The sequence below is a fragment of the Vipera ursinii genome (genome assembly GCF_947247035.1).
Source record: "Vipera ursinii genome assembly, chromosome: 1".
In the NCBI taxonomy this organism is placed as follows: Eukaryota; Metazoa; Chordata; class Lepidosauria; order Squamata; family Viperidae; genus Vipera; species Vipera ursinii.
Window position 1 is genome coordinate 31284181 of NC_139512.1, and position 26778 is coordinate 31310958.

Genomic DNA, 26778 nt, shown 5'->3' on the forward strand with positions numbered 1-26778 from the left:
ACATGATATGCTGTATGACTTGCAGAATAAAATGACTCCAATTACCCTAAGCAAAAATCACACAAACCAGTGCAATAGTATTTGATTAATACTATTGAACATAATAATTCAATAAAAATAAATGTTAACGATTAAAATAACTAAAAGCTGTTATGACCATCACAACTGCATCAAGAAATCTTGCACAAAGTATTCTTATGGGAGGTTAAGATCTTATGGGTGAGATCCTAAATTTTAGATTTGGTGAATTTTAATAAATTTTTAATAAAAAATATACAGGGCAGGAATGTACATTACTTTAAAAGACTCCTGGTCCCTGGATTAATGCAATGAATCTGGCAATGGAGTATATTTAGAAACAGAAGTTTTCAGGCAGGCTTACAAACTTGGGGGACACAATCTGAACATTTGATTTGCATATTTCAGCACTTATAACACAATGAAATAATAAAAAGCAATGTTGTAACCTTGTTAAATGAAAGCAAGTTTATTGTGCCAAGTGTATGTGACCTAAGTAAATACACACATAAACATAAACACAAACGTGGAGATGTTATGCTGTAGAACCATCAGAAGGCTCATTCATAATCTTACTGTAGATTTAATTGTAGCAAACTGATGACAAATACCTACTATTGTTGACTTGGGTTGGTGGGAAAAACAATTCTGTTAAAAAAATGGAAAATTTGATAACGACATCAGCATGCAGAAGTAAGAAGATTCAACTATAGGAGCCCAGTGTCCTTTATTTATCACCTTGTGACACTGCTCACTGCTTCTATGTATGGTGAAAATAGGACATGCTCTATTATGTAATTTCACATGATTGGAGGAAGGTAGTATCCAGTGTTCACAAACTGCTCCCATAATCACCTCCAAAAATTGCAGCAACCTCCCTCAACTTGATGCCCTCTAGATGTACTATACCAGTGGTTCTCAACCTTTTCTTCACTACAGACTTCTTTAAATACCTTTTCTGACCACAGACCACCAAGACTTAACTCAAAATGTAAATCATAACATTTCTTCAAGCCTTCACGGAACCCCTTTGATGACATCACAGAATTTCAGGGGTCCGTGGACCACAGGTTGAGAACCACTGTGCTATACTATTACAGGTTATTATTATTATTAGCGTATGGCATTGTTACAGTAGCCAGGAGACCACAATACTATTGCATAGTAGTAGTTTGGCTTGCCAAGGTACCAGCCCTATTATAGGACACGCTTGTGTGCTTCTCAAAATCACCATAGGAGGGTGAGCTCGCTTTGCACGAGAGAGAAAGATGAGTGGCTCTTCGTGCAGCATCATCCAAGGCCCCACTCTCTTCCCAGAGCTGTCTCACAAATGGGCGCCCCAAGTGGAAAGGTTAGAACCATCAGGGATCAGACTCCTGCACAGCAACAGCACATTTCCCACAGAAGTGGTACCTATCTATCTACTTGCATAGAATATGCTTTCGAACTATAGGTGGACAGAACTGAGGCGAGTGACAGGAGCTCACCCTGCCACGCAGTGCTTGGGCCCGAACGCCTGGAGCTGAAACCATCTCCAGCATCATTAAGACACTGAACCACTGTGCTTCGTACTATTACAGGTGTTGTAGGGCAATATATCTGGAGCACTTTTTCTCCATCTTATTAATTTTAAGCAGTGTGGACCAACTCTCAGAATTCCCCAGCAACATAGCTTAAAGATGCCAAGGCTGCAAAACACTGCTGTGAAGGCACCTGGCTCAATTACATTCTTGGGTTCTGTACAAATTCTGTGATAAACTAAAACTTGGGGAAAGTTAACTTCTTGTTTTAAATACCCATGCTTGCTTTTTTTTAAACCTGATATTTTCTAGACTTGTGACTAATTCCCCATTATTCTAGGCAACATAGGCAAAACCTTTCATGTTTAGACCCTGAGAAGGCATGCTTCCTGGATATTTGGGACGACTGTCCCAACAGATCTGGAGAGGAAATCGAAGTTAGCTTTGCAAAGCCCACTATAACACAGCATTAGTTTTATTTCAGCAGGACACTGTATCTCTCAGTCAATATCTTCTTTCCAAATTATAATTGCTAAATGTAGCTTATAAAGTAATTTCTACACCTTCAGTCTCATATAAGTGAATATACAAAATGGAACAGCTATTTACAAATCTGCAATTCTCTCAATAGTATTTATAAACTACGAAAAATTACTTCAGTTTTTATGATAAAAGGGAATCACATTCCCAATATTAATGCTAAAATATTTCCATTAATGTTATACATAGGCAACAACAAAAAGATATCCCTAACCTCAAACATATTTACTACCACCAACACAAAAATGTAAATGGATTGCATTAATAATATTACTTTGGGAGGAAGAAGTGTTTCAGTGCTTGTAGTGAGAAAGAGGATAGGGTAAATACATAGACCAATTCATATGGACAGTCATTGCATACATTTGCCACTAGGTGGCTGTCAACTACATGGGTGGTATCAGCATATTTTCTAATTTTCTTTCAAGACAAATCTCATTTTTGTCTAATCCTTGGAGTAGCAAGTCTTGTGTAAAAACAGGAATGTGATATGTATCTGATAGTATCACAAAAATTGTTTGCTTCAACCTGGTATAAAGTATAGCGCAATCAAATTGAAGGATGTTAATTCCAACTCAGATCTTTGCAAAATCAGGCCTTGGTGGATCCTATTTCCTGAACTGACACATTATCTAAAGATGAGTTTGGTGCCATAAAACTTTAAATATTTTCAGTGTTAAATTCAAAAGATGACTGTGTTAGTTTCAACTTGTTCCAGCTCCGTCTTAGATCATATCTCCTTCACTTTATGTTGAAGAATTTTATCCATTGGGAGTTGACTCCATGGCCCCAAAGTAGCAGAAAATTATTTTGGGATAAGAATTTTGTGTAAGGCACAGGTTGAGGGTGCTTTTAAGTCTGGTTATATCATATATTTGAGTATTAATTACTCCCTATCAAGTATCTCCAGACAAAATTTAGCTGCACCCTATTACTATGGCTTCTTTCAATAGCTGATGCCACTGAATAGCATGTTTTTATTTTTTCTGTCGTGCTGGACCACCTGCAGAGGAAAGCAAAAGTCCATTTTTAGTGCCACTTTGAGAATACATCATTCATTCAGCCATTTTGCATAGATTCTATAGATTCCATTCAAACTGCAATGTGTTTAGCTTTAATACTATGTGTGCATTGTGTGTCTCTAGACCAGGGGTAGGCAACCTTGACTCTTTTATGACTTATGGACTTCAACTCCCAGAATTCCTGAGTCAGCTGACTCAGGAATTCTGGAAGTTGAAGTCCATGAGTCATAAAAGAGCCGAGGTTGCCTACCCCTGCTCTAGACCATTCTCTGGGCTCATCAACTAAGAATTATAATGGTCCCAAAATGTCCAAACTGAAAATAATAATGAAAAGTGAGGAGATTTAATTTTGAGCTTTGATTCCAAATGAATGTGCTGCTGACAGAGGTAGGAATGAAGAATTTAAGGGGTTTCAATCTAGCCATGCTGAGCATCTCTTATGTCTTTGGAACAAACTCCTGCATGTTTGGCAACACAGGTTCACATCCATCTTACTATTTAGCATTTTATAAACACTTCCAGACAATTTTTATTTCAGTTTCTTGATCCTTGTTCACCTAGATAAAATTTGATCAATTAAAGAAGTTGATTGCAGTTGGTTGATCAATTAAAGGCCTGACTGCAGTTCAGAAGAGGTACCTATTGATGCTCAGACACATGGACACACTAGAAGTTGCTTACTCTATAGTCAACCCTTTGAGTTGGCTGTGTGATCATAGTAAATACAGTTGTTAGATCATCCAGGATCTCCACATGTATTTGGTGCTTCCTCTATAACAGACATGTCAAACTTGTGACGTCACGTGATGTCGTGCAACATATCGGGAGAGTTTTGCCATTGCCAGCAATGGGGTGGGTGCAGCTTCTGGATGATGTGTCCGGCCCGTGGGTGGCAATTTGACACCCTTGCTTTATAAAGTTAAAGAGGTAAAGGTGTCCCCTGCAATACTGAATACTGTATAGTTCTAAATACTTTTATTAGAAGATACTTTTGTGGAGAGAGAAGTATTGGAAATGAAAACATCTGAATAGATTGTTGCTGAGTGTGGGAAAGACGAGGCCTAGTCCCTGGCTGAAAATAATGAACAGTTGTTGGAATCATCACTGAAAAATGTTCCACATAACTTCATTTCTGATAATACACTGTAAGAACAAAAATAGTTGAATTGGTAAAACAAGCATGTTGATTACATAGTAAAGCATTTGAATGTCACATGTCATTTGATTGGTTTATGTTATGGCTGCTTGCAATCAGAAGACAAAGGAGAATAATGCAATTGCAGGAATGGCCAAATTCTTGTCGGAAAACAAATGGAAGCTGAATCTGAGGAATAATTAAGAATTTTTAGGATACTAAGAACATGATCCAGATCCTATAAAAGATATTCTTGTGTTGCTAGGATGTAACTTGCAAGACTGACCCCTTCCTTCCATCCATGGGGAGGGAGATCTGCAAAATCCTATAGCCATTTTCTAAGGACCACTGGATTAATATTTTACAGTAGTGCAGAATCATCAGTAAATATTCTACAACATCAAAGCCATCTTCAACAATGTTCAACAAAGACAATGGGACTGAATGACTGTATTAGGACTGGGATCTTTTTTCAAAGCCCTTTACCAGCCTTATTCTGATTCTGTAGTGAAGATGACCATACCTGAAATTGCATTTTTATAGAATTTCAGAGAATGGAAAATGAGGATCAGACAAAAAGAAGAATGTTTGCTATTACCCCAACATGTCTAACAACATTAAACAACTTAACAAGAGACAATGCTTTTCTCCAAGTAAACGATGTTTGGCTGACACAAAAGACCCAAAGCCTGAAGTCTTGCTGGTGATTCCAGTAGTACAGAAATTGAGCTCAGATAGCAAATCACCCAAAATAAAAAGCACTGTATTAAAAAATGAAATAACATAGTAGACATAATTAGCTACAAGAAGCATAGCTTTATGTAGTGATGATCAACAATTTCATTAGGTGTGTAAGATCCCAACGCAATGGTTAGTCACATACAGCAGCATCCCTGGCGGTTTACATACCTCACTGTATTTCACAAACTCTTTTTGTTTTTTTATCTCCAGTATCAACCATCGCTTTTAAATCAGTGTCAACCACTGCTTTCAAATAAAAGAGAAGACACTAAATGTAGCCACAAGATATTAGCAAAATCCACTGTAAAAACACAGTCATGGGATAACAGTCAGTGGGCAAGGAAACAAGGGGCTCTTTAGATCAGGGGTTCCCAACCCTAGTCCATGGACCAGCACCAGTCCGCAGTGTGCCAGAAACTGGGCCATGCAAACAAGCGAAGCCCCATCCATGGGATGCAGGCAGCACCACACACCCGCTGGTCCACAGAGAAACCTCTCTCCACAGGACTGGTCCCTGGTGCCCAAAAGGTTGGGAGGTTGCCGCACTAGATTAATGGCATGTAAACAAAACAATAGCTTTGAAACAAAATCATTATGTGCACCAGGTGCTATAACAGAGGCATTCCACTTGGGGTGCAAAATAGTAGGGAACATTTTTATAAAAACGATCCTTGTCATCTACATTTTTGTAAATACTTGCATTAACATAATGCACTCCACTCCAAATAATCAGTTGATCATTTAATACATTAAACAGTCTATCTGTGAAATTGACCTTTCCAAATCTGGATCCTTCCATATAATTTGGATTATGTCTGCCGTCAGTCCTACCTATTGGGCATGCTAACTCAATTTGATGGGAGTTGTAGGTGAAAATATCTGGAAGGATACAGGTTAAAGAGGTCATTTTGATTTGGCCCTAATGTTCAAAGGCCGCAATGAAAATGCCTTACTTGAATGGCCCTTGCTGTGCCTCTTTTTCTTCTTGCGCTTTGATGAACTTCTTTGGCCATCTTTTTCAGCTTGGGCTTGCTCTGAAGGTACTGTTGCTGAATATGAAGAATCAGTTACAGGTTCTTCTGAGAAGGATTTATCCTGAGACGTGTCTAATATGGAGTCTGAGGAAAGGTCTTCATTGGCTTTACATACTTCTGGCAGTGCCAAAGTTTCAAGGGCCAGTCCTTGAGAGGTTGTGAGCTGTTTGGTGTTTCCAGGTATTTTTTCTTCTGTGTCATCATTTCTATAAACACTATTTACCTGGTCATTTGAATTTAAATGGTTCCTTGAGCCATCAGGTTCAGTTCTACTAGCTAGGTCCCCTGAGTCAACCTCACCAGCTTTAATCTTCAGGCTGGTTGAATGTCCCGAGTTACCACTTGTAACCTTTACAAAAGAAGTGGACTGAGACAACACTAAATCATGGTAACTGGCATCCTGAAAGGAACAGGAGTCATTTGCTTCTTGCAAATTTGTTCCACTTGGGGCTTCTCTATTCTTCTCCAAAACAAAGGAATGTAAGGAAGCCTTTTCGGGATCTGGCTGGGCTGGAGAAGAGATACCATTTCCAATGGCATCAGGAGGTTTCTGTAAATCCAGCGAGTCAGAAGCCGTCTCAAATTTCTCATTTGTGGTAGCCTCTTCTGAAGGCTTTGCATTTTCTACTTGGTCCTGGAAATTATTTTGCGTACTTGAATCATCTTCCTGTTTTGGGTCTTTCACATCCTGAACGCTTTGGTCTGAAAATTAATAATACAAATAAGAATGAAATCAAATGCAAATAGTTGTAGCTTAGACTGAAAAAGGTTGCCTCCGAATTATCCCATCTTGCCCATCAAAAACAAAACAAAAGAAAAGAATAGGGAGAAAATAGTGATAATGTGGGAATTGCTATAATCTCAGTTCTAGAGATTACTTTTATTCTTTTCTGAGCTGTGTTTTCTCCTGTCTTCTCATGCTAACTTCTCTGCCTCTGCAGTGCACAATGATAAAAAGAGCCCCCCCATAAAAAAGACAGGGTCACATTTAGCTTCACATATAAGCCCTACATATGTAATCAATTGTGTTTACTTAGAGCCCTAAAACAAAAGGTGGTGTTTGGGGCCTGTATTATATTAAAATACTGTAATAGTTAAAGCACCAGTCTAGAACCTAGGAGACAGTGAGTTCCAGTTTTCCCTTAAGCATGAAAGCTGACTGGGTGACTTTGGGCCAGGCACCAGGAGACTGAGAATTCTAGTTCCCTTAAGCATGAAAGTTAGCTAGGTGACTTTGGGCCTGTCACTGTTTCTCAGCCCAACTCACCACATAGAGTTGTTGTTTTGGGGGATAATAGAAGGAGGAAAAATGAGCATTAAGCATCACCTTGAGTTATTTGTAAAAATAATTAAGATGGGATATAAATAAATCCATGCATGCACAGTGCAGAAACAATTAGATAAATAAAAAATAAAAATGTAAAATATAAAGAACCATATTAATAAATATTATAAATGTAAAAAATACATAGAACAGTAAAATGCCCCCCTGAGCAATTCTACAGTTGCCAGGGAGACCCAGGCTTCATGACGTAGGAATATTTTTGGCATATGGAAAGGGGTGGAGCTACTCTAATTTCAGGTAGAAGAATGTTCCATAAAGCAGGTATGACAGCAGAGAACGCATGTGTTCTGGGACCCACCAAATAAAGATTCCTAGTTGATGGTACCTGTAACTTGCCTTCACTCCCACATCATCTAATGGGGCAGGACAATGTAGTGGGGGATAGGTGGTCCCTCAGATAGCCCATACTATAAAGAGTCTTAAAGGTAAAACCAGCCCCTTGAGCTGGGCCAGGAAGCAAACTGGCCATCAATGGAAACAGATGGAAAGAAGCTGGACTTTTGTGGGTTAAACAAGGGAAAAAAAGAATCTCATGAGATTTTCTGACTGCCTGTTCTTACCGATCACTTTTCCTCTCTGAGGTGTGGTTTTCATGGGAGTGTCTGTGCCATTTTTGTTCCTGGTTGTTTTTCGTAGCTGGAACCCCTTCCTTATGTCAGCCAGCAAAGCATCGATAACACACACCTCTTCTTGCTTCACAGCTCCTTTCTTAACTTGATTTGTTATTTGGAGAAAAAAAGGAGTTGGTCAATCAGACTGAGAGTGTGGATGGACTGGAGTCCCTAAATTTCACTGCATTTTATTTAGGATCCCATTGAGCTGTAGTTGCACATGCAAATCAACTTAACCAAAAAATTGTGTTTTGGAACCTGGGGGAAAAAAAGAACAATCCAAATGCTTTTCCTCTGATGAGCGCTTATCCTTGCAGTTTCTAGCACTGCACCAATTAATCACATTTATGCAAACAACCTCATCCAACCAGGGTCTTTCTTTTTAATTAGTGTTTTATTTTCTGGCTGTGTGGAAGAATTACAAAAATATCCCAGATATTAGCACTATCTCTGTCCATAATGTGAAAGTCCTGATAACTGGGAGAGAGGGAGCAGAACTGCGCACTTAGATAGCTTCTAGTAGTTCTCACTGAAACTTGAGTACAACAGAACAAGCAACTAGAGTTCAGGTTGTTTTGAGAGTAATTACCTGGGATGCTTAACTTTATTTCCTTACTCACTGTATTATGCTTCACTGTAGCAAATTATCATATAAATTGATTATTTTTCTCTTGCATTAAGACTATACACATTACTGTATTGTATTATAGGTTTAGATAGTATTTGCACAAGAATAGTAATAAAACAATTAACTGTTTTCAGTTTCTTTGTGTGTGTTTGTATCTTGTGTGTATATATAGTTCTATCTGTGTCTATCTATCCATTTATCATCCATCCATTTTACACAGATACATTTGTACACATACATATTATGATTGTTGTTCTGGCATTACAATTTGCCTAGTATTCAAGATGATATGCATAGCATTACTTCCTCCTTTTTTTCCTCCCTCTAAAAAATCTATTATGAAATCGGCTGACTAAGAGACTGAACCTCACTCAAAGCCTAAGGATGGCTTTGAATTTAGGTCTTCCTAAAGCACTCCAGTATTGTAAATGCCACAGCATACTGACTGACAGAAGTACCCTCTAATAAATTCACTGGGGCTTACTCTAGGCCAGGGGTGTCAAACTGCCAGCCCGCGGGCCGGATGCATCATAGCAAAACCGCCCCCACCTCACTGCCGGCAATGGCAAAAAAAGTCGCGATACGCCACGCCACGCCACGCCACGCCACGCCACGCCACGCCACGCGTGATGTTGCGAGTTTGACATCCCTGCTCTAGGCTAACTGATATCTGGCCAAAACCACACTGATAGCAGTAAAAAGGTAAAGGTAAAGGTTCCCCTGCACATGCATGCTAGTTGTTTCCAACTCTAGGGGCTGGTGCTCATCTCCGTTTCAAAGCCGAAGAGCCAGCGCTTGTCCGAGGACGTCTCCGTGGTCATGTGGCCGGCATGACTAGATGCCAAAGGCGCACGGAACGCTGTTACCTTCCCACTGTAGTGGTCCCTATTTTTCTACTTGCATTTTTACGTGCTTTCGAACTGCTAGGTTGGCAGAAGCTGGGACGAGTAACAGGCGCTCACTCTGTTACGCGGCACTCGGGATTCGACCCACCAAACTGCCGACCATCTGATCGACAAACTCAGCGTCCTAACCCACTGAGCAGTACTTGAGATTAAATACTTTCTCCCACTGATTCTGTGAAATAACAGAATAACAGAGTTGGAAGGACCTTGGAGGTCTTCTAGTCCAACCCCCTGCTCAGGCCGGAAACCCTATAACATTTCAGACAAATGGTTGTTCAGTCTCTTCTTAAAAGCCTCCAGTGTTGGAGCACCCACAACTTTGGAGGCAAGTTGTTTCACTTCTAACTGTCAGGAAATTCCTCTTTAGTTCTCGTTAGGTTGCTTCTCTCCTTGATTAGATGGAAACTAATCCATTGCTTCCTGTCCTGCTTTCAGCTGCTTTGCTTGACCCCCTCCCCTTTGTGGCATCCCCTTAGATATTGGAAGATTGCTATCTTGCTACCCTTAGTCCTTCTTTTCATTAAACTTGACATACCCAATTCTTGCAACTATTATTCATGTTTTAGCCATGCAGGTTCATTAAGAAGTAAATTCAGTTTAATTCAATGGACTTGTTGCCAGGTACAGGCTTGTGGAACTAAGTAAAGAAAAACCTTTTCATCACTCACTGGTTTTCCCATCTTCCCCTTTTGGCCTCTTAGCTTCTTCTTCTTCCAACTGTTTCTTCCTTTTTTCAGCTTTGGCTACTTGTTCCTTTCGGTCCTTGTTTTCCTGTATACGGGGAACACAGACATACAAAAGGTACATCAAATTTTTGCCTGATTTTCACCTGTCAGAGTAGAATGCTTCACATTGGTCCTACTTAATTTCCATTGCATGGTAAATTGCTTATAAAGGTAGTTCTTGGCTTATGATTTGGCAAGTAAGTGATGCCATTATAAAGCAAGACGTCACATGACTGTGTCCCTTAGTGATGGCAATCCCAGCAGTCCCGTTGCCATCATCAACCAAGAATCATGGGTCATTAAGTGAGTATCCAGCCATGCTCTGAGCCTCAGTAAGATAAAAATACTGTCTCCAATTCCCCCCACATACCTATTCCCTCCCCTCCCCCACATCTCTTGGCCACCCTGCACCTTGCCTTGTGGAGAAGGAAAAAGGCCCCAAACTGCACAGGATCTGCTTTCATGCCTCAGGAGGCCCTAGCCGTCTCATCTGAGTCCAGTCCCGGCCGCAGTTGCCCTCCCCATCTTGCACTCTAAGCCCCCTGCCACCCTATGCTGAGCCACCTCAGCTGATCTTTGCTGTCTCCTTGCTCCTGTTGCTGCTGAGGTGTGCCTAGCCTGGCTGCTGGCCCAATCAGGGATTGCCTTTGGATGCAGGAAAAAAAAAGTTAAGAGCAGCCCCTGAGCTGTGGTGTGCCTGGAAGCCTTTTTTGCACTGCACTCCAGAAATTTTTGCAAAGGGGCCTTTTGGTGTGCCATGAATCAGGGGCTGCTTTTGGCTTTTTTTCCCCCACCATAGCTGAAACCAAGCCCAACCTGGCCCAGGTGCCAGGCCAGATACGTCACATTAGCAATGGATGGAAGAAGATGGTGAAGCGCACTCATGCGCTCGTGACCTCTCGTCTTGACTACTGCAACGCTCTCTACATGGGGCTACCCTTGAAGACCACTCGGAGGCTCCAACTGGTACAGAATGCAGCCGCGAGAGTTGTATTGGGAGTTTCCCGATACTCCCATGTCACACCTTTGCTCCGCGAGCTGCATTGGCTTCCAGTTGTCTTCCGAGTGAGGTTCAAGGTGTTAGTAATGACCTACAAAGCCCTTCATGGCATGGGTCCGGAATACCTTGGGGAGCACCTGCGGCCGGCGTCAACTTCCCTCCTCCCAGTACGCTCCCACAGAGAGGGCCTCCTCAGGGTGCCACCGGTCAAAGAATGCCGACTGGTGGCCCCCAGAGGGAGGGCGTTCTCTGTGGGTGCACCGGATTTATGGAACCATCTTCCGGTCGAGCTCCGGATGGCGCCCGATCTCCGCTCCTTCCGGCGCGATCTTAAAACCCATCTCTTTAAACAAGCTGGCCTGGCCTGATGGGACGGGGTGGGATTTTATAAATGGACTTCAATTTTTAATCTGTATTAATTTATTATGGGCATTGTTTAATTACTTTTTAATAATTTTTAATGTTTGTATCTTGTTTTTATGTATTGCCCTGTTCACCGCCCTGAGTCCTTCGGGAGAAGGGCGGTATACAAATTAAATAAATAAATAAAGTCCCCTGGGGTAGCAGAGCACAGGGTGGTAGGGGGCCAAATGAATGTAGATGGACGGAAGATAGGCTGATGGGGGGAGTTGAAGTCCTTGATCATCAGTGTGGGCAGTCTGCCAAGCACTGGAAACTTGATCACCCGTCCAAGGTAGTGCTGCAATGACCATAACTTTGGGCATAAGTTGTAAGTCCTTTGTTCAGCACCATTGTAACTGCAAATGGTTGGTGAATGAATGGTTAATAAGTCAAGAACTACCTGTTGTCCAAAGAAGTTATGTCTTCTTTTAGCTTTGCTACAAGAAATTCCCTTTATTGAGTCACTGGCCCAGGTCAGATTGCTATTTTTAAGTCCAGGAATGAACTATGTATTAAGTGCTCCCTTCCTGGATGCCCAGGTGTAAATAATTTCTAATTCATTAAACCATAGGTTCTTTAATGTCTATACAAGGAAACTGTGGCTAAAGTCTGCCATATGACTTTGATTTGCAAATCACAATTAGATCAACATTAAGACAAATTATATCCTATCTGTCTTTTGGAATCCAAGATCCAGGGTGTCTAATTAAGGAATCAGAAATAAGAAAAATCGCCGCATAAAACTAGATATAAGTAAGGAGAAAGAAATAGTGCAACATAAAATATTTTATATATTCTTTAATACAGGTGAGATATTAAAACTCAACAGGGGTCCCCACAAAAAGGGGACAGTGGAATGAGATCCAGACAGACAGATCGAAGTGCTTAGAAATTTTCAAAATCTTGCAGGAAAATGCATGGGAAAAAAATAGAGACTCAATAAGTAGGAATGTGTATATTTTGGTTAGGCAATTAATTCCCCAAGAATCATTCTGAAACTAAAGTCCTGGTATTATTTTAATGTCAACTTTCCGATGAGGCAAGGGATGGAAATTTAGCTCAGTAAAAATAGAACAGCTTTAGACTCTAGGAATTCCTTCCTTCTATTTGTGTAATGTTTATGTTCACATCTGCACTGTGTATATGTAGGAAGAAAAGTAGAACATGGGAAGAAATGGAATGAGGGGGAGGGGGACATAAATCTCCTTTTATACTATGCACAGTAGTGCCAACTCCAATTAATCTGCTATGGGTTTTATCAATTTTTCCCCCTCAAACAAGGAAAATTAAGAATGCTGACAAGTGTTACATCTGCAACTGCCTGTGCTGTAAATAGCAATAGAAATAACACTTAGACTTATATATTGCTTCATAGTACTTTACAGTCCTCTCTAAGAAGTTTACAAAGTCAACATATTGCCCCCAATAATCTGGGTCCCCATTTTACTGACCTTGGGAGTATGGAAGGCTGAGTCAACCTTGAGCCATTCAGAATTGAACTCCTGGAGTGAGCAGTGAGTTAACCTGAAGTACTGCATTCTAACCACTGTGCCATGATGGTTCATTAATTTAATTCCAAAATGCTATGTACTTGCAGCCCTCTAGTTTCTTTGTGTGTCTCTGTGTGGTCTAGTAGTCTAGAATGATACAATCCATCTAAGGATTCCCCAAGACTTTTGCTATGCATCAGTATGAGATTTCACAACAATTCTTATTTTTAATGTCTCAAATGCAAACCTTTAGAGCTTTGATGTAGAGATCACGGAAGGTTTTCATGATATTAAATATCTCCTCCAAAGACAATTTGTTTGGATCTTCACACAGATAGTTGGCAAGCTCCGTTCTCTTAGTTTCAATGAGTTCAAACTCATCCTCCAGCTTTCTGTTAGCAGTTAAGCTATCCTGGAAGACATTAAAATTGAAATTCAAAAAGGATCAACTAACTTCACAGGGGTTGTAGTGGCTCATGTGGCTAGGACACTTGAGTCTGAAGACCACTGAGAGGTTGATAGCTTGGCAGCTCAAAACCTTAGAGGGTGAGCCTCATGACAGAATGAGCTCCTGTCAACTTGTCCCAGCAACTGCCAACCTAGGAGTTCAAAAGCATGCATAAATAGGTACCAACTTGGTGGTAAAAATAGTAGGGACTAAGGAGTACCCTTGTGCATCCCTTGGGCGACGGTGATGTCTCTGGCTAATCCTTTCGACCCAGAAGTGCCTTGATAGGTGCTTCTGACACAAATGTAGTAGTAGCTAACTTCATGGAAACAGTGGATGTATCCTCAAAGGAAGCACGATGAGTTGTGTTACACCAACCTGAATGGCTGTTCCATATTGGGCTTTCACTTCTTCAATTGAGGATGACAGCTTACGTTCAAGTTCCAGCAATTTCTTTATGTTGGAGCTGGATTCAGAATGAATCACGTCTAGATTGATTCTGAAAAGAAACAAGCCATACATGCTGTTTCTGCATCTATTGATTCATAGGAACAAAGTGGGAATTCTGTGGATGAGATCAAGGGATTGTACAACCCTAATTGTGTAGAAAACAACTTCAAAGGTTTTAGGCTATTATTATGGAGCCTCAAACTATTCTCTTGCCATGAACATGTTTTTGATGATAAACATTAAAAATAACACTTTTAAACTATGAGTCATCAAATTACTTACCTATTAAAGATGGCCTGATTTATTTGTTAGGTATTTTTTTCAACAATAATGCAAGAAAGAAGTATGTCTATAAAAATACTTTTGCCAATAATAAAAATATATAGTGATCCCTACCCAGCTGCTTTTGAAACACATTCAAGATCTTTGGGAAGCTGAAGCAAATCGGTGTGATTTTTTTCCACTTCCTAAACCAAAAAAAAAGGAGAAAATGTAAAAATTCCAATTATACACATGTATGATTTACGATGGCTGCAGTAATACTGGCTGCCTGCCAAAGTCTTAGTTAAACAAAGATCTACCAAAGGGGTGATCTCTCTACCTAAGTATCCCCAAACATCCATGGGCGATCCCGGAAGCATGTGAGTTTCTGCAGTTGGATGAAACTAAATGGGGTAGAATCCACCTTGAATTCTCTGCATTCAGCTTAAGTATTAAACATAGATGAATCTGGATCAATGAATGCGGATTAAAAACAAATTTCTAAAGCATTGTTGCAAAAACTTCCAAGCATCTTGTGTGAACAATAAAATGGTGATCAGATCAAAGTATACTGCAACTCAACCAATTGGATGCCCTTCATCCAGGCTAAAAGGGTTTGGCCAGTTATACATCAAGGGCAGATTGTTCCAGAAAGGAGATGCTGCCACTGTGTTATGCCAAAATACATTTGTTAAACTTTGTGAAAATTGAAGAACCAGTTCAAAAAGCAACCATAAATATCTACTAGGAAGATAAAAGGGAAAAGAATAATCTCTTCCATCTCTAGGCTGCATGGATTCTAAAACAGAGACCTGCCATAATTTAAGCCCTTCGTTTGTATCTAATATTTTGCAAGGATGTCTTACATTCCCTTGGACTTAACTGAGCAGTATAATTAATACCAGAAGAGCAGATTAAAAAGTGTAAATAAAAATTTGACATTAATATTTGGCATTAATAAAAAAGCAAAACAAATCAATAAAGCTAGATGAGCAAGAAAAACACTAAAAAAGTCATTAAAAAAGAAATATTTTGTGTAAGCAAAATATTGTGCATATGTATTTGGCCAAGACCTATTTAATTAAATACCATCTTCCTCAAATAGTTTTGCAATAAAATTATTAGGAAAACAAACAAACAAAAGCAAAATAAAAGAAGACATCATCTTAAATAGATGGTTTCTAACTAGTCTATTGATACAGCTGCATCAGTTTCTTTCTACTAGTATTTTACTATTATGGTTACATTTATCAATGAAAAACAACAGAAACTACCTCTAATATATGGTGGAGCAGTGTAATGCGAGTCTGGTTTGCTTTCGTTTCTGTTAACTTGAGCAAAGTACCAATTTTAAAGCCATCAGCGTCTCCTGTGTGACTTCCCTTTCAGAGAAAAAGAACAACAAAAATAATGAACAGTACTAAATTTGCTAGTTTCACAATGCTGGCTTGAACAATATTTGCAAAACAAGCAAGAAGAACACCACCATTTTACTCATTACTTTTTAAAAATGTGCATTTTTTCAAGATCACTTACATAGTTCAGGAAGTTTCCAACATTGAGGATCAGTTGACAGAAAATGGGCAACCGTTGACTTGAAATGAGATCTAAGAGGAAAGAAAACCTGTTAAATAGGTGAACATAGATGACCTGGTGAAAATATCAATTTAATGAGTGTTTTCAATTTTTAATTACCGTATATACTTGAGTATAAGCCGAATTTTTCAGCCCACTTTTTGGGCTGGAAAAATCCACTTCGGCTTATACTCCAGTCAACAAAAAAAAAAGAACTTACCGAGGACTTGCGCGCGGCCGAGCTACTTTGCCTGACGCTGCTGGGGTCGCCCGGGTGCCTCTGCTCGCCCTCAGCAGCACCTGGCCCGGAATCACATGCGAAACAAGCCCGGCAGAGGAGCCGGAGCGGCGAGCAGAGGCGCCCGGCCCAGATCCTGCAAGGCCCGGCCGAGACGCGCCCCCAGCAGCGGAGCTGCTCCGGCTCCTCTGCCGGGCTTGTTTTGCATGTGAGCTACTTTGCCTGATGCTGAGAAGACCCGCTTGGGCACTCGGGTTGTTGTCAGTCTCCGCAGGCCCTTCTCGTTTCCAGGAACGTCAAGCGCGCTTGGCTCTCCACCCCCACGGCAGGGCAGGGCAGGGCAGAGACTTGCTCGCCCTTCTGACGGCCCTGAAGAGAAACGAAGGGCTTGCAAACTCCCCGCGAGAAGCTGGGCGAAGCGCGCGGCTGGGCGAGTGTGTGCCTGCGCGCGTATTTACGAAAGAAACGCTCCGAGAGTTCTTCTTTCTCCGCCCCCTTGGGGGGAACTCTAGCGACTGCTGTAGCCGCGCTTCTCTTCTCGGCTCCGAAAATAGGGATTTCTACTCTCTCTCTCTCTCTCTCTCCCCTCCCCACCCCGCATTCTCCTGCCTCTTCGATTGCGACAATAAAAGGGCGAAGGGTGCGCTGGTTTCTTCCTCCTTCCTCCCCCCCTCCCCTCCCCTCCCCGATTGTCAGGTGAGGCAGCTGGAGGTCTGGCCGGGAGATTGTAGCCGTTTTGAAACGCCGCGTCTTGAAACGCCCGATCAGCTGATTTTCGGGGCGGAAAGCGTGCGGTGTTGTTGTGTTTTTTTTCCTCCCCCGAAAGTGAACGGCAGCTTTCCGTACTAGTGTATTGGCATGTCAAGACACCAGCACAAAGACCAAGGTACAAGCAGCTCTCCTTCAGTCATTATTGAAACATTTGATCAGCCCAACTTCTTCTTCTTATTATTATTATTATTAAATCTGTTTTTTAACCAAGCGTGACTTCACTGAGCTGAATAGTGCAGGGTTGCCTGCGTGTTTGCTTGTTCCGGGTAGAAAAAAACGCTGTCGACCCCGGCATCTTTTGCGGGGATTTCCCATTTCCCGTTGCGAAACCAGCCGAGCCCAAGTCCACCCTTTCTTTTTTTTCCACGGCACGCTCGGTGCCTTTCCCACGATCGTGTCTCCTTCAGATCTTACGCAAGCTTCCTCGATTTCCTGGTGTGTGTGTGTGTGTGTGTGTGTGTGTGTTTCTTTCTTATTCCTCCCTTCTCTGGTGGTTGGAAAGGCGTGTGACGCGCTTCGACAACAACTCTGCTGGCTCTCTCGGTGGGAACCTCCCATCCTCTATATACCCCCATTTCGGCTGCTTCGCAAACTGCTTTCTCCACCCCACCCCACCCCACCCCACCTCACCCCTCCCCGCAAAAGATGCTGGGGTCGACAGCGTTTTTTCTACCCGGAACAAGCAAACACGCAGGCAACCCTGCACTATTCAGCTCAGTGAAGTCACGCTTGGTTAAAAAACAGATTTAATAATAATAATAATAAGAAGAAGAAGTTGGGCTGATCAAATGTTTCAATAATGACTGAAGGAGAGCTGCTTGTACCTTGGTCTTTGTGCTGGTGTCTTGACATGCCAATACACTAGTACGGAAAGCTGCCGTTCACTTTCGGGGGGAGGAAAAAAACACAACAACACCGCACGCTTTCCGCCCCGAAAATCAGCTGATCGGGCGTTTCAAGCCGTTTCAAGCGTGACTTCACTGAGCTGAATAGTGCAGGGTTGCCTGCGTGTTTGCTTGTTCCGGGTAGAAAAAACGCTGTCGACCCCGGCATCTTTTGCGGGGAGGGGTGAGGTGGGGTGGGGTGGGGTGGAGGAAGCAGTTTGCGAAGCAGCCAAAATGGGGGTGTCAAGCCGACCAGGAGGAGGAAGAAGAAGAGGAGGAGGAGGAGGAGGAGTGGGGGGCACGCGGCGATCCCGCTTCGCTGCTTTCGCCCGGCGCCCTTTTCCGACGTCCGCATCACTCCAGGCTCAAAGGGCGCCGTCTGAACGGAGAGTGCGGGGAAAGTGGACGTGCCGCCGGCGCCCTGCTCCCAGGCCCGGATTGGCTGGAAAACATGCCTGCTCGCGAGTAGGCAGGCGAAGATCTGGAAGGCTCGGGATGTAGGGAGGGTGGGGGGTGGGGGGAAGCGAGAGTCTCCTCGGCTGGTTGGTGCGGCGGCTGCAACTTCACCCCAGCAGCCCGGGCGCGCAGAGATGCTGCTTCTCTTTCGGCTCCGCGTCCGCCAGCGCTCGGAGCGGGCTCGAGGTGCTGCTGGTGAACTTCCTTCCCCCTTCGCTTTTGCTTGCTCCGCTTCTGCTGATGTCACGGCCGCCGGAGCTCGGGAGGCTCGCTCGCCAATCACAGCCGGGAAGCCTGGGGGAGACCGGGAGCCAAGAAGCCAGCCGCCGCGAGTGCTGCGAGGGAGCGCGGCGTGGCGGGCGGCTTTTTAAAGGGAACGCCGCCCCCTTTTTAAACTTCCCCTCCTCCTCCGCCCAGCCTTTACTCTTCTTTCCTTCCACTTTCCGGATTAGGGCTGGGGAAGGAAGGAAGGAAGGAAGGAAGGAAGGAAGGAAGGAAGGAAGGAAGGAAGGAAGGAAGGAAGGAAGGATTTAGAGAGGAGGGAAAGGGGAGGGAGGGAGGGAGGGAGGGAGGGAGGGAGGGAGGAAGGAAGGAAGGAAGGATTTAGAGAGGAGGGAAAGGGGAGGGAGGGAGGGAACAAGCAAACGCTGCCCCAAAACTGGGGCGTTTCAAGCCATGGCTCCTCCGGCAACAGTCGCTTAAGCTGCAGTTCATCCGGTTCCCCCAGCCTTTCCAAATATTCCAGGCTGGAGCATTCACTCCCTCCGCAGTTCCTCCAGCCATTACGAGCCGTTTCTGGTTAAGTTCAAACAAATACAAGCAGATTCAAGCCGTGGCTCTTTCCGCCCCGAAAATCAGCTGATCGGGCGTTTCAAGCCGCGGCGTTTCAAAACGGCCACAATCTTCCGGCAAGACCTCCTCTGCAGTTCCTCCAGCCATTACAAAGCAACTCTGGTCAAATTCAGGCCGTTTCGGTCTAATTCAGGCAGATGCAAACAGATTCAAGCCGCGGCTCTTCCACCCGAAAATCAGCTGATCGGGCGTTTCAAGACGCGGCGTTTCAAAACGGCTACAATCTCCCAGCCAGACCTCCAGCTGCCTCACCTGACAATCGGGGAGGGGAGGGGAGGGGGGGAGGAAGGAGGAAGAAACCAGCGCACCCTTCGCCCTTTTATTGTCGCAATCGAAGAGGCAGGAGAATGCGGGGTGGGGAGGGGAGAGAGAGAGAGAGAGAGAGTAGAAATCCCTATTTTCGGAGCCGAGAAGAGAAGCGCGGCTACAGCAGTCGCTAGAGTTCCCCCCAAGGGGGCGGAGAAAGAAGAACTCTCGGAGCGTTTCTTTCGTAAATACGCGCGCAGGCACACACTCGCCCAGCCGCGCGCTTCGCCCAGCTTCTCGCGGGGAGTTTGCAAGCCCTTCGTTTCTCTTCAGGGCCGTCAGAAGGGCGAGCAAGTCTCTGCCCTGCCCTGCCCTGCCGTGGGGGTGGAGAGCCAAGCGCGCTTGACGTTCCTGGAAACGAGAAGGGCCTGCGGAGACTGACAACAACCCGAGTGCCCAAGCGGGTCTTCTCAGCATCAGGCAAAGTAGCTCACATGCAAAACAAGCCCGGCAGAGGAGCCGGAGCAGCTCCGCTGCTGGGGGCGTGTCTCGGCCGGGCCTTGCAGGATCTGGGCCGGGCGCCTCTGCTCGCCGCTCCGGCTCCTCTGCCGGGCTTGTTTCGCGTGCGAGCTACTTTGCCGGCCGCTGCTGAGGGAAGATCTCTGGAGAGGAGCATAAGGTGAGCTGCTGCATTTCCCAGCCTCGGCTTATACTCGAGTCACCAACTTTTTCCATTTTTGGGGGTAAAATTAGGGGTCTCGGCTTATATTCGAGTCGGCTTATATTCAAGTATATACGGTAACCAATAATAAATGTTGGAACAATGTTGAAGAATAATAAGTCTGCAGGTATAGATGGTGTAACTGGAGAAATGTTTAAATATAAAAGCTTTTTCCTTATGGACATGTGATTTGTTTAGTGTGTGTACATGAAGACTACATCCATGCCTGATGAGTAAAAGAATGTGGCTACTATTCCTCTCTGCAAATGTAAACTGGAAGAAGAGTAAATGCAAAAACTACAGGTATCAGACTGGCCACAACTTAAATTTTTAAATAAAAATGATCTTTGCCTCCATTTGTTGAGAAAGTTATAGGTTTTTTTTTAATCCCATTTATATCCCACCCTTCTCCGAAGACTCAGGGCGGCTTACAATTTAAGCACAAGCCAATGTGCTTAGCAATAGCCTTCATTCTATGTATATGCCTGCTTATTAGGGCTTTCGCCCCCCCCAAGCGGCATTATTACAAAGTCAGCTTATTGCCCCCAACAATCTGGGTCCTCATTTTACCTACCTCAGAAGGATGGAAGGCTGAGTCAACCTTGAGCCTGATGGGATGCGAACCTGCAATAATTGCAGGCAGCTGGTGTTACTTAAGGAGGCATTAGCCCACTGCTCCACCAAGGCTCCAAGTTTATTAGTAATCAAGTGTATTGCAATATTGCAAAGCCAGAACTGAGAATCACACACCCAAATCCCTAAGTTCTACTTTTCCCTCCCTTAACTATCTGTCACTGCTCAACCCAGGATAACCAATCAGGTTCAGGCAAGATGTTTTCATAACAGTCAATCCAAGCGCAGTTTGGTATGCGGCCCCCTCCTTCTTCCAGCTGGGTGACCTTGAGGCAGTGCCTGGAGGAGATACAGCACTTACTTTCATTTCCCAAAGTTTTCCCCCTTCATTCCCCACTACACATGGCAGTCTGTCACCATATAGCAGCGAAGTACAAGCAAGCATAAGGTGGTAGCTGACAACAGGGGGTTTGTTAATTAAGTGTGTCTAACAATTCTACTCAAAGAGTGCAGAAGGGATGATGGAACACAATCTGGGAGCTGCTATGCAGTTTTATGCTGGACAAGACCATGCAGATTTAATTTTTGTTCTTTCTTTGGGAGATCAGTAAAAATTGTTATGAATGTGAGAAAGAATTTTTGTTTGTTGATATGTATGGCAAAATAAATAGTCTTAATGTGGTGTGTTTTGCATTAATGTGGAATTGAAATTTGTTTGTTAAGGGTCATATTAGAGGTACAGTATGTTATAGTAGATTTTGCACCAAGCCAGGGCTTGGACTAGATGTCATCTGATATCCCTTTCAACTTGATGATTCTAAAGCTGCACCTAAGTGGGGAAAAAGAAGCAGATAGCAGAATATTTACTGAAGGTGGGAAAATGAATGGAGATATTTTATAATGTACAATTGCTAAGATAAAGCTCGTTCATATACTGTGGTCTATTTTCAGAAGCAAATGCTTATCAAAATAACTTTTAAAAGGTTGTATATTAAAAAGACCTCTTTGCTGTGTATTATGGAAGTAAAGGTTCAATGTCAGGAGAAACAAAAATAATCTAAATGCAATGAGAATGAATTGTGTGTGATGAAACAAGAAGAGATACAGTCAATAATAAATGAATGCTGAATAAACATTGACTCATGCAGTATAGAAGTGATTGATCAATATGAAAGAATATATTGAGGTGGTTTGGTCATTAAGATAGAGAGACTGAAGATCAAATCACAACAAGAGCAACAATTTATTAAACATATACAGTATGCTGCCTGATACTCAATGACTTTGGACAGCTCACAACAATCAAGCAAAGAAATTACAATAACTTCAATCAAAGATGGGAGATTTGACAGACCAGATGGAATGAATTGAAGGGTCTCACTATCCCTAGCCAAAGGCATGGGTGAAAAGCCAGGCCTTCACTGCTTTTCTGAATAACAGCAGAGTGAGATCCATCTGAATCTTGCAGGAAGAGCATGCAAAGCAAGAGTGAATATGATGAGAGGGTGGAGCATGATTCAATGAAATTGATAAAAATGTAGGTATGCTGTATAGTCGTGATAGAATAAAGGATAAAAGGCTATGTAGTGATTGTTGTTCATGGAGATTAGGTTTAGCTGTTTCCTTTTCTGTTTGTTGTTTCTTAGGGTTAGGGTTAATCCTTCTCTTTCTTTTGCCTGCAGTTATTTACCCCAAAGGGGAACGGTATGATGGACACGTATATACAAGTATGGATTGTGATAAAAGCATGGACATACTGAGTGAGGTTTTGCTTTCCACCTTGCATGTTTTCATTGCTTCAAAGCTGAGTGCCTGTGCCGGACTTCTGTATGCTGGACTGCATACCAAACTGATAAATGCTTCATTCCATTCTGAAAAGATTGGCTAACTAATGTGGAAAGATTGAGAACACAAATATTCTCTACATGTTGCAGGGATGGACATGGATCTTCTGAACAAACACAGATCTATGCATTTACATAAGCAATGACCAGACCATTTAAATTCTGCCCCTCTGCAAAGGTGCTAGATTTTGATTTCTCAGCAAATTGTGATTTTTAGATTGAAAAGGAACTGGCCGTTCTTCAGACAACTCAGAACATCCAAACCATACTTAGGCCTTAAACAATCACTAACCTTCACAAGCCTTCCTTATTGTTTCTGCTTTGGGCTGCAACATCTCCAACAGAACAGCAGTCTCTTCACATAGTAGCATACATTCAATCCTCAATTGGTAGCTAGAATGGAGAAATCAGACAAATACCAACAGAGCTAGAATGAACATTTTTCAAGCCAATCACTATTATGGAGCAAAACAGTTGAACGTATCTTGCAAATTTAAATGCTAGGCTGACCTATAGGAAATATAAGAAAAAACCCATTATTAATACATTAGCATGATTTAAACATTAACAGCACAGTGGAGGTGGTTCATTGAGTAACAACAGATCCCACCTCCCCCCATTCCACCTCTGCCATCCCCACATGTCCTTAGATTTTAATTTTTGGTTTTAATTTATTTATGTTTTAATGTAGATATATTTTTATGACTATAAAACAACCTAGAGTTACCTTATGGTAAAATGGGAGGTCAATAAATTTTATAAATAAATAAATAAATAGTTATTAATCGTATCAAAATAGAATCATCAAGATCTATCTGCATCATTATCTTCGATAGCTTGGATACGTGAAGACCATCTACCCAGCCCTCTATCATTTACTTTTGACCTGTTCCTAGGACAGAATAAATTCAGTGATGTGCAAGAAACTCAGGGTTCTTGAACTGCTATTAATGGGTAGCATATTTGCTTGGGTGAGTGGTTCATCCTGGACTGAGTGAAGAGACAGGCCTACAATTTATGGGTTAGTTCCTTAAATCATATTTGTCAGTGAAGGGGCAGATTTTTTTCCTAAATTTTATTTTACACCTTAGGTTAGTGTTAGCCCATCGACTGGATTTATTAACCTCAATAGTTAGATTACTTTTATATTCTCCACAGGGCTAATGATCTGAAGATCTTTAAGAAGCTTCCCCCCCCCCCCCAAATGCAGGAACTAAGCTTTAAATGAACCTGCATATTATAATATATTATGGTAAGCTTCATCACCATAATTGGCTCCTGTTTCATTTTGGGGCAGAGTCAATATTAATATACTATAAACGCTCCATATCTTAGTATGAGAACATTTGAAGAATTGACTATCTCTGTGTGAGAATGTGCCCATATCTGCCCACTGGAATCATTTAAAACAAATTGTATTTCCTGCTTTAGAAATGTTTGAAATATGTGTACTTAAATTAACTAATTAAATTTATGTTTCTTTAACAAATATTCTCATTAACATTTCTCTTACCTAGGAACTCCAAGGAGTAGAAGATAGAACTGATCTGCATTTGATAATTTTTCCTTTTCTTCTTTGAAAGCTTTCAAATTTTCTATCTAGCAAGAAAAAAGAAAAGTCATGTTCCAGTAGCATTGCTGTTTCCACATTTACAAAGGCTTATAGTTCCGAGCATCATGATGGGTTAAGAAGCTGTGTATTTTAATTTATTGACTACATTTTTGTTTGGATCTAATATTAAATTCTGATTAATTTAATTCTGAGGAGACAGCTTCTGACACACTGATAAAGAGGCTAGAAAATACCTCTCTCTCCCTCCCTCCCCCCCTTTCTCTCTCTCTCTCTCTCTCTCTCTCTCCCATCACAACAAACTGTGGCAAGTTCTTAAAGAGATGGGAGTACCAGACCATCTTATTTGTCTCTTGAGAAATCTATATGCGGGCCAACAGTGAGAACTGGACACGGAACCACTGATTGGTTCAAAATTGGGAAAGGAGTCAGGCAAGGCTGTATACTGTCGCCCTGCCTATTTAACTTATATGCAGAGCACATCATGAGAAAGGCAGAGCTAGATGAATCAAAAGTTGGAATTAAGATTGCCAGGAGAAATATCAACAACTTAAGATATGCAGATGATACCACTCTAATGGCAGAAAGTGAAGAAGAACTAAAGAGCCTCTTGTTGCAGGTGAAGAATGAGAGTGCAAAAGTTGGGTTGAAACTTAACATTAAGAAAACCAAGATCATGGCATCTGGCCCTCTCAATTCCTGGCAAATAGATGGGGAAGAAATGGAGGTAGTGACAGATTTATTTTCCTGGGCTCCAAGATCAGCACAGATGGGTCCTGCAGCCAAGAAATTAAAAGATGCTTTCTCCTCGGGAAGAAAGCTATGGCAAATCTAGACAGCATACAAAAAAGCAGAGACATCACCCTGCCAACAAAAGTGCATATAGTCAAGGCCATGGTTTTCCCAGTTGCAATGTATGGCTGTGAAAGATGGACCATAAGAAAGGCTGAGCGCCAAAGAATTGAGGCCTTTGAACTATGGTGCTGGAGAAGACTCCTGTGAATCCCTTGGACTGCAAGGCTTTCAAACCGGTCAGACCTAGAGGAGATCAACCCTGACTGCTCTTTAGAAGGCCAGATCCTGAAGTTGAAACTCAAATACTTTGGCCACCTAATGAGAAGGAAGGACTCACTGGAGAAGAGCCTAATGCTGGGAAAGATTGAGGGCAAGAGAAGAAGGGGACGACAGAGAATGAGGTGGCTGGATGGAGTCACTGAAGCAGTAGGTGTGAGCTTAAATGGACTCCAGAAGAAGATGGTAGAGGACAAGAAGGCCTGGAGGAACATTGTCCATGGGGTTGCGATGTGTCAGACACGACTTCGCAACTAACAACAATCGATTCTATCCTACATATACACATACTGATTATTGAATCATGATGGATAAATGCAGCAAATGCAATACAAAGAAAAATTGAAACAATAGACTTTTTTGTTGTTTGTCTTACTTCATGTTTTTCTGGTAGGAGTTTAAGAAGCTGCTTGAGCACTTCAACATCAAACTTTGTTCTGTCACCTTCCTGAATCATTTTAACCACCTCCTCATTTGTGCTGTGGATAAAAGAGATTGTGGATTAGATACAGTCACTGTTATGTAATAATGGGGAGAGCAAAGGCAGGGTTCTCTTCTTTTCCTCTCATAAGGATCCCTGATGGTGCAGTGGTTAGAATGCTATATTGCATGCTACATGTAACCCCACAGTCTGGAGTTTGATTCTGAAGGGATCAAAATAGACTCAGCCTTCCACCCTTCTGAAGTTGGTAAATGAGCACCCATATTGTTGGGGGCAATATGCTGACATTGTAAACTGTTCAGAGTGCCGCAAAGCACTATAGGATGGCATATAAGCCTAAGTGCTATTGCTATAAGGTTAAAATATTGTGTCTACTCAATGAAATTGATTAACAAGCATGTTCAAGTCAGAAGAGAAAAAGTCTCTTCATTCTATGCCTACAGTTGACAATTGGAATTCATTACAACAAAATTCAGTATTGGTTGCTAGCTAAAGGAATGGTATACTGAAGAAAGATAAATCAATTAGCAATAATTAGTCATGGCAAGTATATTCTGAGTTTGGCTATCAATGAATGCGGATGCTAGGTAGGGTAAATGATGAATGAGGATACAATTCTTTAGGCTTAAGCAAAAAAGCTACCCAGGTCTAATTTTAGGCTGCATCTACTATGTTATGATGACAAAATGGAATCAATCTCAAGTATATGTGGCAAAAATATATCAGAATTGAGACAAAGATATCTCCCGATAAAGGTCCCAGAGTATAGACAGAATTTTCCTCTTTGCCTCAATGCAAAAATAAGTTTCATTAAAGCAAGATGGTTACTTGGAAGAGGCTTCATGTGTATATGTGTGTACATGTCAGATTCCAAATGTATGATAACAGTATATATATAACAGTACAAGTTCTAATCTGTTGTAATTCTTGTATGTTTCAGTGCAGTTTAAGAGAATAGATATGTAAACCTATAAAAAGTACATAAAATAAAGGTAAAGGTAAAGGTTCCCCCGCACATGCATGCTAGTCGTTTCCAACTCTAGGGGCTGGTGCTCATCTCTGTTTCAAAGCCGAAGAGCCAGCGCTTGTCCGAGGACGTCTCCGTGGTCATGTGGCCGGCATGACTAGATGCCAAAGGCGCACGGAACGCTGTTACCTTCCCACCGTAGTGGTCCCTATTTTTCTACTTGCATTTTTACGTGCTTTTGAACTGCTAGGTTGGCAGAAGCTGGGATGAGTAACAGGAGCTCTGTTACGCAG

General features: G+C 42.3%; 1 protein-coding gene across 1 annotated transcript in view; it reads right to left on the minus strand.

The window, feature by feature from the left end:
* Positions 1-466: 466 nt before the first annotated feature.
* The window catches only part of INF2 (inverted formin 2), a 91884-nt gene continuing 65572 nt past the window's right edge, over positions 467-26778 (minus strand). Inside the window, exons 11-22 of the mRNA XM_083349242.1 lie at positions 25453-25555; positions 23949-24034; positions 22728-22828; positions 15812-15882; positions 15550-15657; positions 14411-14481; positions 13943-14063; positions 13364-13528; positions 10168-10270; positions 7916-8068; positions 5930-6712; positions 467-3081 (exon numbers count right to left, since the gene is read on the minus strand). Coding sequence (XP_083205368.1) covers positions 3056-3081; positions 5930-6712; positions 7916-8068; positions 10168-10270; positions 13364-13528; positions 13943-14063; positions 14411-14481; positions 15550-15657; positions 15812-15882; positions 22728-22828; positions 23949-24034; positions 25453-25555 — 1891 coding nt within the window. The 3' untranslated portion in view covers positions 467-3055. The remainder of the gene's footprint in view (positions 3082-5929; positions 6713-7915; positions 8069-10167; positions 10271-13363; positions 13529-13942; positions 14064-14410; positions 14482-15549; positions 15658-15811; positions 15883-22727; positions 22829-23948; positions 24035-25452; positions 25556-26778) is intronic.